This window comes from Galeopterus variegatus, unplaced genomic scaffold (assembly GCF_000696425.1).
Source record: "Galeopterus variegatus unplaced genomic scaffold, G_variegatus-3.0.2 Scaffold6471, whole genome shotgun sequence".
Lineage (NCBI taxonomy): Eukaryota > Metazoa > Chordata > Mammalia > Dermoptera > Cynocephalidae > Galeopterus > Galeopterus variegatus.
Genome location: NW_007732582.1, coordinates 110,553 through 126,721, shown reverse-complemented (window position 1 = coordinate 126,721; position 16,169 = coordinate 110,553). Strand labels below are relative to the sequence as shown.

The following is a 16,169-nucleotide window of genomic DNA, read 5'->3' as shown; positions in this document are numbered from 1 at the left end:
TCTTTCTTTTTTTTTTTTTTCCTTTTTGTCTTTTTTCGTGTCTGGCAACGGATCGCAACCCTCAGTGTCGCGCCCGTACCGGACCGGGACCGGCAACGGGATCGCAACCCTCGGTGTTGCCCCCACACCTTGCTCAGCCAGTGAGCGGGAACCGGTCTGTATGTGGGATCCGAACCCTTGGTGGGAGCGCCACCACGCTCCCAAGCGGCGCACTGTAGCAGTGCGCCACCGGGCCGGCCCAGTTTCTCTTATTTCTAAAACTGCTTCTGTCATGGGAGATATTATGACCCAAGTCTTTATTCATCCCTAATGTTCTTTCCACCTTCTTTCGATAGGAATGGGTGTCCCTTCTTCCACAACCCCTGGCCAGCAACCTCCTGGAGGACCATCACAGGTAGAGCTGCATTTTGAGCAGCTCTATGTAAATAATGGGAGTTCTTTTGCAGTTCTTCCACGACTGAATGAAAGTAGATTTTTCTTCTTTCTTTTTCCATTTTTTATTAGCATATTCATTGCTACAAATCGTCCTTATTCTTTATGCCCCTTATCCAATCTTTCCCCTTCCCCGTCCCCCTGCCCCTCTGATAACCATAGATTTGTTCTCTCCATCTATAGATTACCTGCTCCTCTGTTGGTTTGTTGCCCAGATGGTCTGTCCAGTGCTGAGACAGGTGTGATCAAGTCCCCCCATATTATCACAAAGCAGATGCTTCTTCTATTACTCAGGACGGTACTTTGTGGAGAGAGAGGACCTCTTTTTTTTTCTTTTTTTTGGTTTCCACTGGTGCCACTCCTTGTGTCAATGCAGTTGAGAGTCTGTTGTGCCACCTGCACAGTGGCTGTGACTGCTGCTGTAGAGACTAGCTGCTTTTGCAGCAGCCATGGCAATTGCAGTGACTATGGAGGGCTACCTGTGTGAAAATGGTGTTTTCGGCATGCTCTTTACCTGGTTGAGGCTGGGATCAGCTTTCCCCGGCTCCATACCTCAGGCCCCCAGTGGAGCCCCAGGGCGGTGGCAGCAGCTTGCCTAGTTGAGGCCAGGTTTGGCTTCCCCGGCTCCACGCCTCATTCTAAGATGATGTTGCGAAACAGTTGGGGGGAAGAAGGAGAGGGGAGGGGGGGGAAATAGGGTAGGAAGAGTGGGAAGGAGGAGAGTGTGATCAAGGCCCATGATCCCCCTCTTTCCAACATGGGAGACCAGGCAGCTTCTGGCAGTGGCTGGGTCACCGCTGGGCTGGGTGCAGATGTCAAGGGGGGTGGTTGAGGCTGTCAGCACCCCCACCACCCCAGCTCAGGAGCCCAGGGAGCTTCCAGTGGCAGCTCACTAGTCATTGCTCGGTTGGTTACGGATGTCAGGGGGCGTGGCTGAGACCCTTGGTCCCCCAACCACTGCAGCTCGGGACCTGGGGTGCTTCCTGCAGTGGCTCAGTGGTCATCACTGGGCTTGTTGTGGATGTTGGGGGGGGAGGTGTGGTTGAGGCCCTCAGCCCTCCCCTCTCCCTGGCTTCCTTTTAGGTTTTATAGGTGTTCATTGGTGGTGTTAGACCTTTACTAGTTAATATTAAACTCAGATCTATAGGTTTTTTTTTTTTCTTTCAGTTCTGTGTTGGATTATTCTCTATTCCCACCACTTAAACTCTGCACTGGAGCTAATCTGTTGTCTTTTGCTTATTTCTAAAATGGGGGAACTTCCTGTGGGGACCAGCACTTGAGACCTGTGGTTGAGCTAAATTGCTGCTTTGCTGCTGATTCCCTGCGGAAGGCTTTTTGTGCCGCTCAGGTTTTAATGGTTGACCTTGTATACATTTCCAGGTCTCATGAGGTCTGATACACCTGGGTTGCATGGAAACTGTGGTCTGGGCCTGAGTCTTTTCAGCAAACTGCACACCCTGCTGTTCTATATTCCTGACCAGTCTCCTCTGAGTGGTCCTGTGCTGATTGGAGGGCAGATCAGCTGTCTTTGCTGTGCCCCAATATTCCCCTGGTGGGCCCGTCTCCCCCACCACCTGCACTCCACACTTCCCATGGGACAGGCTGTGCTCTGATCCCTTGCAATGACTCACTGGCCTCTGAGTGTCTCCTTTTTTCAGTTGTCTGTGGTCCCTTGCTCCTGTGTGAGTCCACTGAACCTTGTTCATGGTCTTGCTGGCCTGGGGGCCAAGGCCCTCTTCTCCTCTGCCACCTCCAAGCAACTTCATAGGAAGGGCACACCTGCAGCTTTTGCCAGTCCCTGCTCCATGTGCTCACCAGCTCTAGCATTAAAGTGGCTGGGGCTTGAAATGATGGGAGTGATCCTTTCTCTTATTGTGGCTTCTCCTGCCTTCATGAACTCTGTAGGTCTCTCCTCCTCCTCCCCTGAGCTCTAGCGGCCCCAGCTTGGCTGTCATTGCTTTTTAATAGTTGTAAGTTGGATGATTTGTGGGAGAGGGTGATGCTGGAGACCATCTATTCTGCGATCTTGACTAGAAGCCAAAAAGTAGATTTTTCAAAGGCAATGGCAGAATGCACCTTTGCTGACACAGCCTGATCCAGTTAACTAGGGATGAACAGGATAGAAGAGTCAAGCTCACTTCTAATTTTAAGTTCTATAAAATGACCGATTATTCAGGCTAGCAAATACTAGCCTAAATACTAGTACTTAGTACCGAACTCTTCAAATCAGAACAAGAGGGCTTCCCTCTGGGATAGGGAGGGCCTCTTCTAGTGGTAATGAGGGCTCTGGGTTTGGAATTAGGGCTCTTGAGTTTGATTGTCTGTTCTGTCTCTTAGGAGATGTATACTCTGGGCAAGTCACTAAATATACCTGAGTTTCCATTTCAATTACAAAATGAAAGAGTTGGACTAGATCTCTGAGGGGCACATTCTAGCTATAACATGTTCTCCTTCTGTAGTGAGAATAATTATAGTCTATTGACATTATCAAATCAATCTACTCCCTGAAATTCTTGGAATGCTAACTTTTAGCAAAGTGTAAATTGATACAAAGACAAACATATGTATATAACAATATTCTTATTGTTAGAAGGAAACATTCTTTTCACAGTGTTTCACCTTCTATAAAAACAAGTTTAACTGGTGCTATATCATCATTTAAAAATATTTTATTAAGCATTGATTTTAAAAAAAGGAAGAGATGAATGTAACACCTTGGAGCAAATGCTTGAAGGTAAAACAAATATCACTATAAATATTGCACTTATAAAATCTTTTTTTTTACATCTTCACACAACTCAACTCTAAAATATCCTTTTACAGAGATGTATAAATAAACTGCTTCCAAGCTGTCAACACTTGACACATTTAGTTTCCCATCATTGCGCTAAGTTGGCAGGTTTTCAATCAGATGTCTGCTTCTGTCAGTGCAGGCACAGAAATTCCATCGGCTATATGGGAGATTTTATACCTACATCACGTGAAGAGTAAATTAATCCAACTTTTCAGAATGCTCAACATTTAATTTTACAAGTTTTTTCCTACTGAGAGAAAACAGATCTTTTAAAAGCAATGACAGAATGCAGCTTAAATTGACATAGTTCACTGTTAACATTGCTTATTTTTTAAGGCATTCAGAAGCTTCTGATTCTTGGTCTTGAACATCATGATAAAGCTGTTTGGCATAATTTTGCCTCGCCCATCTTCACCCACTTGGCCCATAATAATGTAATTTAGACCTAAAGAAAGAAAATATAAAAATTAATCTTTTGCTCTGTGTGTGTTGTTTCAAACAACTTAGACTATGACTTAGCTCTGGATAAATGTTTTGTAAGTTATATTATATATTTATTCCATCTAGGAGAACATTTGGTCTAAGACTCTTTAGCTTTTAGCAAAAAGCCAGATTCAACTAGTAATAGATTCCAGCTCTGCTAACACAAGGACACTGGATGGAGTGGTTTGATGCCGTCAGGTCCTACTCTGCAGTGCTGTAGGTTTGCTGTGGTCACCGAATGCCTACTATGAATGATGCACTGCGTTAACATGAAAGACTTCTTCCTCTAGGGTCCTCCAGGGCTCCATAGTGGGACATCCTCAGACAGCCTGTAATAGTCTTATAATATATCTGAATTTCCCTGGCACTTTGTAAGTAATGATCCACTCTCTTCTGCTGCTGTTGTCTTGAACTTTTACCAACATCTCAAGCACTTATACCATGTAAGTTTTTTGAGTGCATGGATGGATCTTGCGTTTGTATAGTCCCTTGCAAGACCTGGGTACTAAAAAGTACGTATATTTGTTACACTACTTTTTTATACATTGGCGGGTCTGGCTAAATTAGGCCTTGACATGGGCCTGAGCTGAGGTGTGTTGGGTTTGACTCTGTAGACTTATATTGCCTCAGAAAAATGTCATAAAAGAGGTGTATATTATTTCCTCCTTTAAGAGAAATGTGTGTTTCCTTTTTCTCTTGCATAACCTTTCCTGTGCAGGCTAACGCTGTCATCACAGTGGTCTGTGGCTGTGAAAGCTTGGTAGGTTGGGCAGGGGGATGCCCCCCCAAGGTTGGACTGAGCATCATGATATAATATCTAGATGTGCCTCATCTGCTGTTCCTGGCAGTTCTGAAAAGAAATGTTTATCTTTTACAGAGCCTTTGCTATTCCCTCCAGAGAGTCAACATGAGGCTGCCAGCGTGCTGACTTTTCTGATCAATCTGAATTGACTGTCAAGCTTTCTTGTAGTGGATATTCTGTATTTCTGTGTGTGGGGGCGGTGGGAGGGGGGTTGGTTTGTTTTACTTGTGGGAGAGGTTTGTGATAAGACTGAGGAAAGAAATAAGCTGAAAATGGACCAAGAAATCATGGTCTACCACACAGTGGAATGCCGGGCATTATTACCATCCCAGAGAAAGAGAGAGATCTCTCTCTATCTGTGCTGTTATGGAAAGATGTCTACACATACTTTAGGTAGGAAAAAAGTTGCAGTAAGATATGTATAGTATAATTCCACTTGTCTAAGTATGATGCCCATGCTTTATATAGATAGAAACTTTCTGAAAGGAACTTTTTATAGTACTTCTGGGGAAAAGAAAAGGGTCTCAATTTTTGTTTTATACCCTTATCTACTTATTTAAACTTTTAAACAACCATGAAACATACATTACTTTTATACATTAAAGAACTTATTAAATATATATATATATATATTCAAAGCCATGTGCCTCTGAGTCTGGAGTAACTTTCCTTTTTCCATAATTTCTCTCAATAAACTTATTCCCATCCATGGATTTAATGGTCCCATCTCTGCAAATGATTCCCAAATCTTTCATTCTAGCCCAGATACACCTCTCTCTTCTGAACTTCAACTCTGCATTTCCTGCTGCTTGCTGGCTGTTTTCTTTCAAACATAGTATTGGTACCATAAGTACAACAGTCTCTTTCCTCTGAATCGATCTGTCTTTATCTGTTCCCTGTTGATTGAACTTCAAATATCTCTTGGACTCATTCATCATTTCCACTACCTCTCCTTCTTCCACGAGTTCTATGAACTGGGATTAGAGCCAATTCTGCCTGACTCCGTAGGACGTCTTTCTCTACCAGAAGCGGGCAGTATATTAACCCTGATCTTACTTCCCTAGGCCAGTCATGGCATGGAAAGATCCAGGACTTGCTCAGAGAGGCTCTCTCATTCCATCCCTGTCCTGGAGCCCCACTAGAAGAAAGACTAAAGTGTTCTCCTTCGTCACCTCTGCGGAGGAGAGGGCACTGCTTGCAGACCACCACGACCTTGGCACTCATGTTCTTGCCGGCCTGCTGAATCGCCAGATTTCCTTCTTTATAGATGTTGATGATCGAGACTGTGGCGTGCAGACTCCCACCTCGGGTGATGGTCGTGATTACAGTGCCAGCTAATACTGCAGAAGAAAACATGTTTGTAAAGAATGGGATTGCAAAGGCAAGTGCAAGCAGAACTGAAAATAATTTCACATTCTTATAAATTTCAGGTACAAAACACTTTTTAAAAAATTTTTTTTATTGAATCATAGTTGATTACATGTATTTTTTGGGTTCAATGTTGACATATGTCAATCAAATCAATATTACTAGTATATATATATATATATTTTACAAATTGTACTTATTCTTTATGCCCCTTGTCCAATCTCTCCCTATCCCTCTCTCCCTCCCCCCTCCTCCTTCTGATTACCCTAGATTTTTTCTCTCCCTCTGAAAGAGTAATGGTTATTCTGTTGATTTGTGGCCTAGCTGATCTGTCCAGTGCTGAGAGGTGTGTTCAGGTCCCCCAATATTATCATAGGGCAGATGCTTCTGTCACTCTGGAATGGGCTTCGTGGAGAGAGACATCGAGAGAGACATCCTCTTCTTTTCGATCCTCTTCTTTTCGTTGGTCTCTGCTGGTGACTCTCCTTGTGTCAATGCACTCCAGTGGCTGGCGGACCATCTGTGTGTGGTTGTGGTGTCTAGCTGCTTTCACGGCAGCTGTGGTTATGGTGATGGCTGTGGTGGGCCATCCACATAGAGGTGATGTTTTTGGCATGCTCCTTGGTGCTGGTGGTGTGCCTGGTGTTTGGAGGGGGGTCCGATCTCCGGCTCAATGCCTCAGGTCACTGGTCAGGCCCCGAGGCACTGGTAGTGTGCCTCGTTGTGGGCAGGGGGTCCAGTCCCTGGCTCCATGCCCCTGGTCCCCTGGCAGGCCCCAAGGTGCTGGTGGAGTGATTGGGCCAGAACTAATTTTTTTGTCCTTTGCTTACTTCTAAAAGGGTGGAACCTTCTTTGGGACCCAGTACTTGAGCTCTGTGGTCTAGCTAAATTGCTGCTTTGCTGCTGTTTCCCTAGGGAAGGCTTTTTGTGCAGCTCTGGGTTTAATGTTTGACTTTATAGGTACTTCCAGCTCTCCAGAGACCCAGTGCACATGGGTTGTGTAGAAACTCTGATCTGGGCCTGAGTCTTTTCATCAAACTGTACCCCATGCAATTCTATATTCCTGACCAGTCTCCTCTGAGTGGTCCTATGCTGATTGGGGGGCAGATCAGCTGTTCTTGCTGTGCCCCAGTGTTCCCCTGGTGGGCCTGTCTCCTCCACTGCCTGTGCTCCAAACACTTACTATGGGATAGGCTGTCCTCCAGTCCCTTGTGATGACTCACTGGCCTCTGAGTGGCTCCTTTTTTTCAGATGTCATGGCTCCTTGCTCCTGTGTGGGTCCACAGGAACCCTATTAGTGGTCTTGCTGTCCTGGGGTCCACCAAGGCCCTCTTCTTCCCCGCCACCTCCAAGTCATGGCTCCTTGCTCCTGTGTGGGTCCACAGGAACCCTATTAGTGGTCTTGCTGTCCTGGGGCCCACCAAGGCCCTCTTCTTCCCCGCCACCTCCAAGCAACTTCATCCGAAGGGCACAGCTGCAGCTTTTGCCAGCTCCTGCTCCATGTGCTCACCAGCACCAGCCTGGAAGTGGCTGCGGCCTGAAATGCTCTGAGCATTTTTTCTTTCTCTCATCATGGCTTCTCCTGCCTTCATGAACTCGTAGGTCTCTCTTCCTCTTCCCCTGAGCTCTAGTGGCCCTAGCTTGGCTGTTGTTGCTTTTTTATAGTTGTAAATTGGTTGATTTGTGGACACACAGAGTGATGCTGGGGAACGTCTATTCTGCCATCTTGACTGGAACCCCCCAAAACACTTTAATTTTAAAGAAAAGGCCCTAACAGAGCTCTCCAATTTGATTCTGTACACTTGCCACCAAAATTCAGGTTGATAAAAGGGATCATGGAGCTATAATGATACTCTGGTTGCTAGATGTTGATAACTGGGAGAGAAAAGTAAATACTTGCTGCATTGAAGTCTATTGTTGCGATGGGAACTCTTTAAAATGTTTTATCCAACATGTGGATAAACTGCTAAATAAGGAATAAGCTTATGAGCCTCTACCCATGAATACTCAATGAGACCTTGAATTTTTAGAGGCAATAATGTACTCAGAGGCTGCATGATGGGGCCTGAGCCACAAAAACCTGAGTCTGTGAGGGAGTCAACATCTGCTTTGCTGTGTCCCTTTCTCCAACCCTCTTTTGAGCTGTCCACTCCCCTTGAACTTTCATTCATCCCACGAGTCTTCATCTCTCTCTAATTATCAGTAAATCTCTGTCTTTTCTGGGTCTTCTATATTCTCTTTCATATTCTACTTCTCCCTATTTATCTCATTAAACAAGTCAAAGTACAGAACTGATATATAACTTAAACATTTTCTTGCTTAAAAAAACAAAAACAAAAAAACTCTAGGAAAATTCAGTTGATTTTTATTATGTAACTCCCTTTTTTTTTGGATGTGACACTCAAAAAAAAGAGTCTTTCTTCTAAGCCACAGAAGGAAAGATGCCATCTTTCTTAAAGGGTTGCTTTTGGCATTTTGGGAAGTTAGGACGGGGGATTCCTGTGGTACAGGACTTGCATCAAGTGACTTTTTTTATCAGCCCTGTCCCTACTCAGAAAAACCAGTAGCAGTCCCCACTTATTGTGACAACCAAAAACTGCCCCTAGAGTGCTACCAACCCTGGTCAAGAACCAAAGGGGCAATGGTGATAGTATTTGGTTATCTTGCCATGTAAATGAGTCATAATCAATGAACTTAATCAAGTTTTGGACATGGCTAATAGGACTCTTTCAGGATAAAGTGAACACTCACTGTTTACAGAGTCTGTAAAGCTCATAGAACCCGAATTCTTATCGTGCCTTACTTTGATGAGTGTTCATGGCAAAATGTCATTCTGTAACCAAGTAAAATCCAGGATAAAGTGAACACTCACTGTTTACAGAGTCTGTAAAGCTCATAGAACCCGAATTCTTATTGTGCCTTACTTTGATGAGTGTTCATGGCAAAATGTCATTCTGTAGCCAAGTAAAATCAAGTGGCTTCCAAGAAATAGGGAGATTTTCTGAAGCCCTTCCTATAGAAGACTAAACTGGATGTGGTAGCAATGACACCTGGTGCTATTTGTTTTCATTTTTATGCCAGTAATTTCAATTTCAGAATGCAAACTCCATAAGATTTAGGGCCCTATACTCTTCAGTGTCTTCAACACCTTTCCTATGGCGTAGCTTGTCTGGGCTGCAGACAGTTACCACTTTAAGGCACAGAAAAAGCAAGCAAAGCCTCTCTGGGGGGCCCTTTGTTTTGGGTAACCTAGTTAGTCGTAGCAACTTTCTTTTCCTGATAAGACTTTTTCTTAAATGTTCCTTTTAAGCTACTTGTAAAAATAGCTAACATAATTAAATTTAGTATCTTTTTCTCTTTAGTTTTCACAGATGGTGCAATTTTTAATTGAAAAAATCTCTTAGAAATTCTAAATCATGAAGTCATATCTCCTCAGTTTCCAATTTATAAGAGTTCCCAAATAGACTTTAGATTTCCGAGTTTTAATTTAGTACTCTGGAAGGACACTACAGAGGAAATACTTGAATTTCTTCTGAGAGGCCAACTTCTGAATGTGAGCCTGGGTATGTTTCTAATGTACTTAAGTTGACTAACAGATCGTGTGAAAAAATCCTTGACACATGAAAGATATGTGAAAATAAAAGTATACAGGTTTTTCAGGAATAGTCAGCCAGAATATACAGATCAGCAGCATCATGTACCACAGTCAAATTATTAAATTTATGTAAAAAAGACATATTTTCCGGATACATCTTTTTCTCACTTGTGAAATCTAACAATTCAAGTAGCACAAGTCAACACTTTAGTGTACAGGAAAATGCTTTGCTGGATAAATGAACAGTGTTACTGACCCTTCGCCATTAAATTCATGGGAATTCCTTTAAGATTAAGCATGAGGTTTCAAGTTTCTGGTTAAAGAGAAAAAGGCTGGTTTTATTTCTTACCAAAGTTACTTGAACAATAATTGCTCTCCGGAGTTCCCGTCCGTCTGCACTTTTGCTGACAAAGGGGCACGGTGGGTTTTAAACCTTAACTCAAAGAAGAAATATGTAAAATTCAGGAAAATGAATTCAAGTATAATTGGTGTTTGATCTGAATCTGTGCATTTAAAATTACCATTTATTTCCCTAAGCCACCAATCTATCACTGCAATGAAATAATTAAAAGCCATGCAAAAGAAATTCTTCGTGCTACCAACTACTGCTCTAATTTCCTCAGGGAAACTCAATACCCTCTGCTGAATTTTAAAACTAAGATCAAAGATAATCCAAATTTTGCTCTATCTCTTCTTCCTTTATATAAAACTAAAATCAAAAATAGATATACTCCGTGTGTGTGCCCTGCTTAGAAAACCCTGTATGACAATCTAAACTCATAAAATATAGCTTCATTATTCACTTTACAAAAGAAATCCTATGGTGTTCCCCTGAGTATGGAAGGAGATTTCTTGGAGCATTAAAATATGTAATTGTAAGGGCTGGTTAACTCACTTGGTTAGAGCATGGTGCTGACAACACCAAGGTCAATGGTTCGGATCTCCATACCAGCCAGCTGCACCCACCCCCCCACAATTTCCCAAATGTGAGAAGTACAGATTTCAGAAATGCTGCTCATGTGTAAAGTGTTAACATCTGTAATTTTTTATTTTTTATTTTTAATTTTTTTTTGTCTTTTGTCATTTTCCGTGTCCGGCAACGGATCGCAACCCTCAGTGTTGCCCCCGTACCGGACCGGGGACCGGCAATGGGATCGCAACCCTCGGGGTCGCTCCCGCGCCTCGCTCAGCCAGTGAGCGGGAACCGGTCCGTATGTGGGATCCGAACCCTCGGGCGGGAGCGCCGCCGCGCTTCCCAAGCGGTGCACTTATCCAGTGCGCCACCGGGCCGGCCCCAAACATCTGTAATTTTTTAGATGCAACTAATCACTAAATATTTGTTGTGAGCCTGGCATTGGCTATAAGGATCTTAAGAACTGAGAAGTAGACAAATTTAAAAGTAAAACTAAATAGATAAACACAGTGGTTCTCAACTGTGGGTGATTTTGCCCCTATAGGTGACATATGCCAATATCTAAAAACATTTCTGGTTGTTAGAACTATTGGCATCTAGTAAGCAGAGGCCAGGGATGCTGCTAAGCATCCTACAGTGAACAGGACAGCCCCACAACAAAGAATCATCTGGCCCAAATAGTGTAAATACTGCCAAGGTTGAGAAACTCTGGGTTAACAAAATAAAAATATTTAATCCTCATTTATCATCTTTAAAATGTTTCAAAAATATTTGCTAATTATTCCTGTATATGTGGCAATATGCTAAGAAGAACTGGACAAAACAACTGTTAACAGAACTGTACTTGGGTAAATATCTGCAATTACAATATTGCTCTTCTAATATGTCCAACCAACTCCTCTGTGAATTTCGTATGTATTTACTTGCTTTAAATTTGTACCACTACTTAACTCCAGAAAGGATCTGAAGTAGATTACAATGTTAAAACATATACAAATTAATGTTAAAATACATCTAATAGCTTAAATGTAGATTCTTTTTAAAAAAGAGAAAAAGCTCAGAAAATGTTTAGAGGAAGAGATATATCATTGTTCCAGAAGTTGGGGAACTCACTTGGGCCCTAAATTAACCAAATTAACTGAGTCAAAAAAGAGCGGTGTTAGTGGTTCTCCCTGTCTGACGAAAGAGCGCACCTGTCACGTGGACCATCGGAAACCAGCTCCTTCTCAGCCTCAGAATGTTTGTCTGGAAGCCGGGTGGGTGTCCCGGCTGCACCTTCTCTCCCTTTCATAGATCCCTTCTCTCCTGGTTTGAAGTCATAGCTACACCACCTTTAGCTTGCTCGACTTACTGTCATCCGTCCACCGCCTGCCCTCACAGGTGTGGCCCCTAGGTGTCAGCCCTCTGACCCCTAGTCCCATGGCCTCATCCCTGGGGACTTTGCCTTCGTTCCGCCTCAGATACCCAGTGCCAGGTTCCTGTGTCCTCGTGCTAAAGTTATTCATGGCCGATCTCTCAAATTTAGCCATCTTAGTATTCAGTACAGCCTCTGCCCCTTCAAGCTTGTGCATTCATTACTCTCATGACGCCTTTCTTTGCTGTCTTTGGAGGTTCTCTCATTTTCCCCAATCCATCAACCCTGGCCTGTCTTTTTTTTTTTTTGTCTTTTTTGTGACCGGTAAGGGGATCGCAACCCTTGGTGTGGTGTCGCCCGCACCGCGCTCAGCCAGTGAGCGCACCGGTCATCCCTATATAGGATCCGAACCTGCAGCGGGAGCACTGCTGTGCTCCCAGCGCCACACTCTCCCGACTGCGCCACGGGGTTCACCGGTCATCCCTATATAGGATCCGAACCTGCGGCGGGAGCACTGCTGTGCTCCCAGCGCCACACTCTCCCGACTGCGCCACGGGGTCGGCCCAACCCTGGCCTGTCTTTACGTCCTTTGCTGTTCCCCTTGGTCTCCACGGTCCATTGTTTCAATCATTTTCTCGACAATACCTTAACCTCTCTTTCCCTCTGTCCTTCAATCCTGTATGAACCCTGTAGGGAAACCTGTGTTTTCTGTGCCTGCACTCGGCTGAGTACACAAATGGACCTTCATCAAAGTGACAGGCGGTTTGGTGGATCAACTTACTCTCCAATTCCCACAGCTGCTTTTCAAATTCTTTCTCATCTGCCTAACCTCCAGTGCAACCACTGCCCTGCTCACACTCAGCAGGTGACCTTGCCTATTTTCTAGAGAGAATAGAAGTCATAGCAGAAAACTTTCTCCAGTTCCCCACCAAACCTCCAAATCATCTCGATTTGTACCCTGTCTCTTCTGTTCCTCCTCTCAGAGAGGACGTCACCCCCCAGTCTAAGGTCATTCCTCCTGAGGGTCCCCTGGAGCCCGACCTCCCACTTCTGTAGAAACTTCCCTTCTCGTTTATTCCTTCTGCTCTACTCTATCTTTGCTGGCTCCTTCCCACCAGCATTAACATGTTCAAGACCCTCAAGGCCTCTCTCCCTCCCTTAGGGCTGAACGTATGAATTGCTGGACCTTACTACGTCCATGTCTTTGCCTCGTTCCACTGTCTGGCTTCTGCCTGCACAGCACCGCTCACACTCCTCTCACTAGGGTCCCCAGTACCTCCATGTCATGAATTCAAATGGACACGTTAGTCCTCTCCTTATTTGAAGTCTCACCAACACTTGACTCTTGGACAGCTCCTTATTAAAACATCCTCTTCCATACTTTCCACAGCACATGCTCCTGGTTCCTCCCTCCACCCCAGCCACTCCTTTTCAGTCTCCTCTGCTAGCATATCCTCCTCTTTAAAAAGTGGGAGTTTCTAGATGTTTAATCCCAGCTCCTCTCCTCCTTTTGCCCCCAACCTCATCCTGGCCCATGGTTTCAACCATCTATATATTGTTGACTTTTAAATTTAAATCTCCTGCTTAAATCTCTCTTCTGGTCTGGAGACCCATATATCTGTTTGCATGACATCTACACTTGAAAGTCGCACAGACACCTCGAACCCAACAAGGCCACAGCTTAATTTATAAATCCACACCTGAACCTGGTTTTCTGCTTCAGTGAACGGTAATATTATCTCCCCTGTTGTGCAGGCCAGGCACCTGGGAGGCATTCCTGATATCTCCCTGATCCCTGGTCCAGTTAATCACCAAGGCCTGTCACTCTCTCCCACTCATCCACTGTCTCTGCATTTGTGCCATAACATGGTTCAGCTGGACAACCACAAGAACCTGCCAATCCTCATGATCTCTACAATCCATTCGCTTCACAATGGCTACAGTGATCTTCATAAGGTGCAAATCTAATCCTGAGCTTTTCTTAAACCCATTCACAGTTTTCCCACTTTGATCTTAGGATCAAAACCTAAATACTTGGAGCATATGAAGAGAGCTGGAAGGGCCTGAAGATGAAGCTGGAAAGACTGGCTGGGGATGAAGTGCAAAGGGTCTTATACACCACATAAAGGACCTATGTGTCCAATATGGTAGCCACAGCCACATGAGGCTTTTAAAATTTAAATTAATCAAAATTAAATTAAAACTTTTTTTCCTCAGCATCACTAGCCACATTTCAAGTGCTCGATAACGGCTGCCACAAGGACCTATGTGTCCAATATGGTAGCCACAGCCACATGAGGCTTTTAAAATTTAAATTAATTAAAATTAAATTAAAACTTTTTTTCCTCAGCATCACTAGCCACATTTCAAGTGCTCGATAACGGCTGCCACACTGGACAGCAACAGCTGTAGACAATGAATTTAACGGGTGAGTGACATGGTTTGCTCAGTGTGTGTAGGGTAGTGGGGAGGTGAAACAGACGATGTCAAAGGTGACACTACAAGTGTGGCCACAGATGCCGTGGACATTCTTGGGAAAATGGGCAGCAGTCACGTTTGAGACAGAAAATAGCGTGATAAAAGCAAGCTGAGTCTGATATGTTTTCATTGAAAAGTCTAGCAGTCGCAAAAGATCTAAGAGATAATTACAAGTCCACGTTTGCAATTTCAGAGAAAGCTGTGGACAGAGATAAAAGCCGGAAAACCACTAGCACCATGGGTATGGCCAGACAGTTCCCTGGAAAGGACACCGGGGCCCACGTTGATGAGCTGGGGAAATACAGCAGTGACCTGAGGCAGTACACATGCAGGCCACAAGGTGGCCCACTCGTGGAGCGCTCCGAAAAGTCAGACCTTCTGGAAGTACCTGCCTGTTCTCAGGACAGCCCTGGCCAGGGTGTATGCAGAAAATGGTGGGCAATTAACCTGGCCTTATTTCAGCCGATTTCACATCTTAACCTTAGATCTCTCCTTCCCACTTTTTTTTTCTCCCCCTTGGATTTAGATTTTCGGATCTGAGGCTCACTCCAACCACTCCGTTTTTTAAATCATGCCCTAGATCAGAGTTTCCCAACCAGCTTCTGTCATATATTGAATATTTGTGTTCAATTTACTCCAATTTGAAAAATATATAACCTATTAAATATGGCATTTTGCTGAGGAGAAAAAAAAGCCCAAATACTGGCAGATGTGAAAACGGGCAGGTATCAAGACCCTAGTATTTTAACCTCAAATGTCACAAGTCTATGTAATAAATAAAAAACCACTATTTTGTGAGTGCCAGAAAAGGAAACTTAGGCTTATAATGATCTCTGATTAATATAGGCTTCCTAATAATTTTTAAGTGGTCATAATCTTCTTAGATGACATTTAAAAACCATTATCTAATAACATTCTTACACCCTATACCTTTCTTTCATTAATGAGAATCACATTATTCTCTTACATAAGTTTTCATCCTATTTAACTTATTTTAGTTTCAAAAACCTTCCTCTTATTTAATCTTTGGACTTCGAAAAAATTCTGCTTTTACTCCTAAAGTTTTTGCATAGACTTCCAAACAGAAAAACTTACCTGTAGTTACAGGGAACGTGGTGGTGACAGGTGGTGCTGTAGTTGTTGGCAGTTTTTTTGGCCTGAAGTTGTAGTGGCCAATAAATCCATCTGCAGTTAAACTTAAGTCTGATAAAAACTGAATAAGAAGTTCATTTCTCTCAGACACAATTGGCCTAAAAGAGAAAAACATGTTTTCTAAAAAAAAAATATATATATATTAAGTTTAAGTGGTGCCTCTCTGAAAATGTAAACGTTTCTAGTTTTCCATTAATTTTTAGATTACCATTTAAACTTAAAATGGTAAGTTTGACATTTAAACTTAAAAGCTGAAACACTTAAAAGGGTGGAAGTCTTAATCTGCTAAATATTAATACTAATAGCTATCATTTACGAGTGTTTGCTCAGTGTGGCCCTGGGTTTTATGTGAACTGTTGCATTCCATCTCCACAACAACCCTGTTATTATCCCCTTTTTATGGAACAGGCAACCAGAGTTCAGAGAGTTCAAGTGATTTTCCCAAGGCCCTATCAAGATTCGATCGCAGGACCAGGTGACTCCAGAGATTGGCAGACACTGGAACCAATGGCAACACTGCAGCTGTGGCTGGCTTCACACAAGCACCTCAGGCCTTGTCTGACTTGAGAACAGCACAGCTTCTTTGAACTAAAACTGTGTTCAAACTGGCCTGGGGGTCTAGATGCTGGCCTTGGAGAATCCAATGGACAAATCTGATGAACAAATTCCCACACTCTGTGAAGCCAACAGCCAGAGGGGTCATCTCAGTGGGCTGGTCACCCCAGAAAATGAAAGCCATGCAGGGCATACAGGGACTTCCATTTCATTTTTTTTTTTTTTTTTTTTTTTTTTTTTTTT

General features: G+C 43.5%; 1 protein-coding gene across 1 annotated transcript in view; it reads right to left on the bottom strand.

Moving 5' to 3' along the window:
- Positions 1 to 3,083: 3,083 nt before the first annotated feature.
- The window catches only part of LOC103606314 (procollagen C-endopeptidase enhancer 2-like), a 108,961-nt gene continuing 95,875 nt past the window's right edge, over positions 3,084 to 16,169 (bottom strand). Inside the window, exons 7-10 of the mRNA XM_008590931.1 lie at positions 15,315 to 15,469; positions 9,824 to 9,907; positions 5,684 to 5,851; positions 3,084 to 3,671 (exon numbers count right to left, since the gene is read on the bottom strand). Of these exons, the coding sequence (XP_008589153.1) occupies positions 3,541 to 3,671; positions 5,684 to 5,851; positions 9,824 to 9,907; positions 15,315 to 15,469 (538 nt within the window). The 3' untranslated portion in view covers positions 3,084 to 3,540. The remainder of the gene's footprint in view (positions 3,672 to 5,683; positions 5,852 to 9,823; positions 9,908 to 15,314; positions 15,470 to 16,169) is intronic.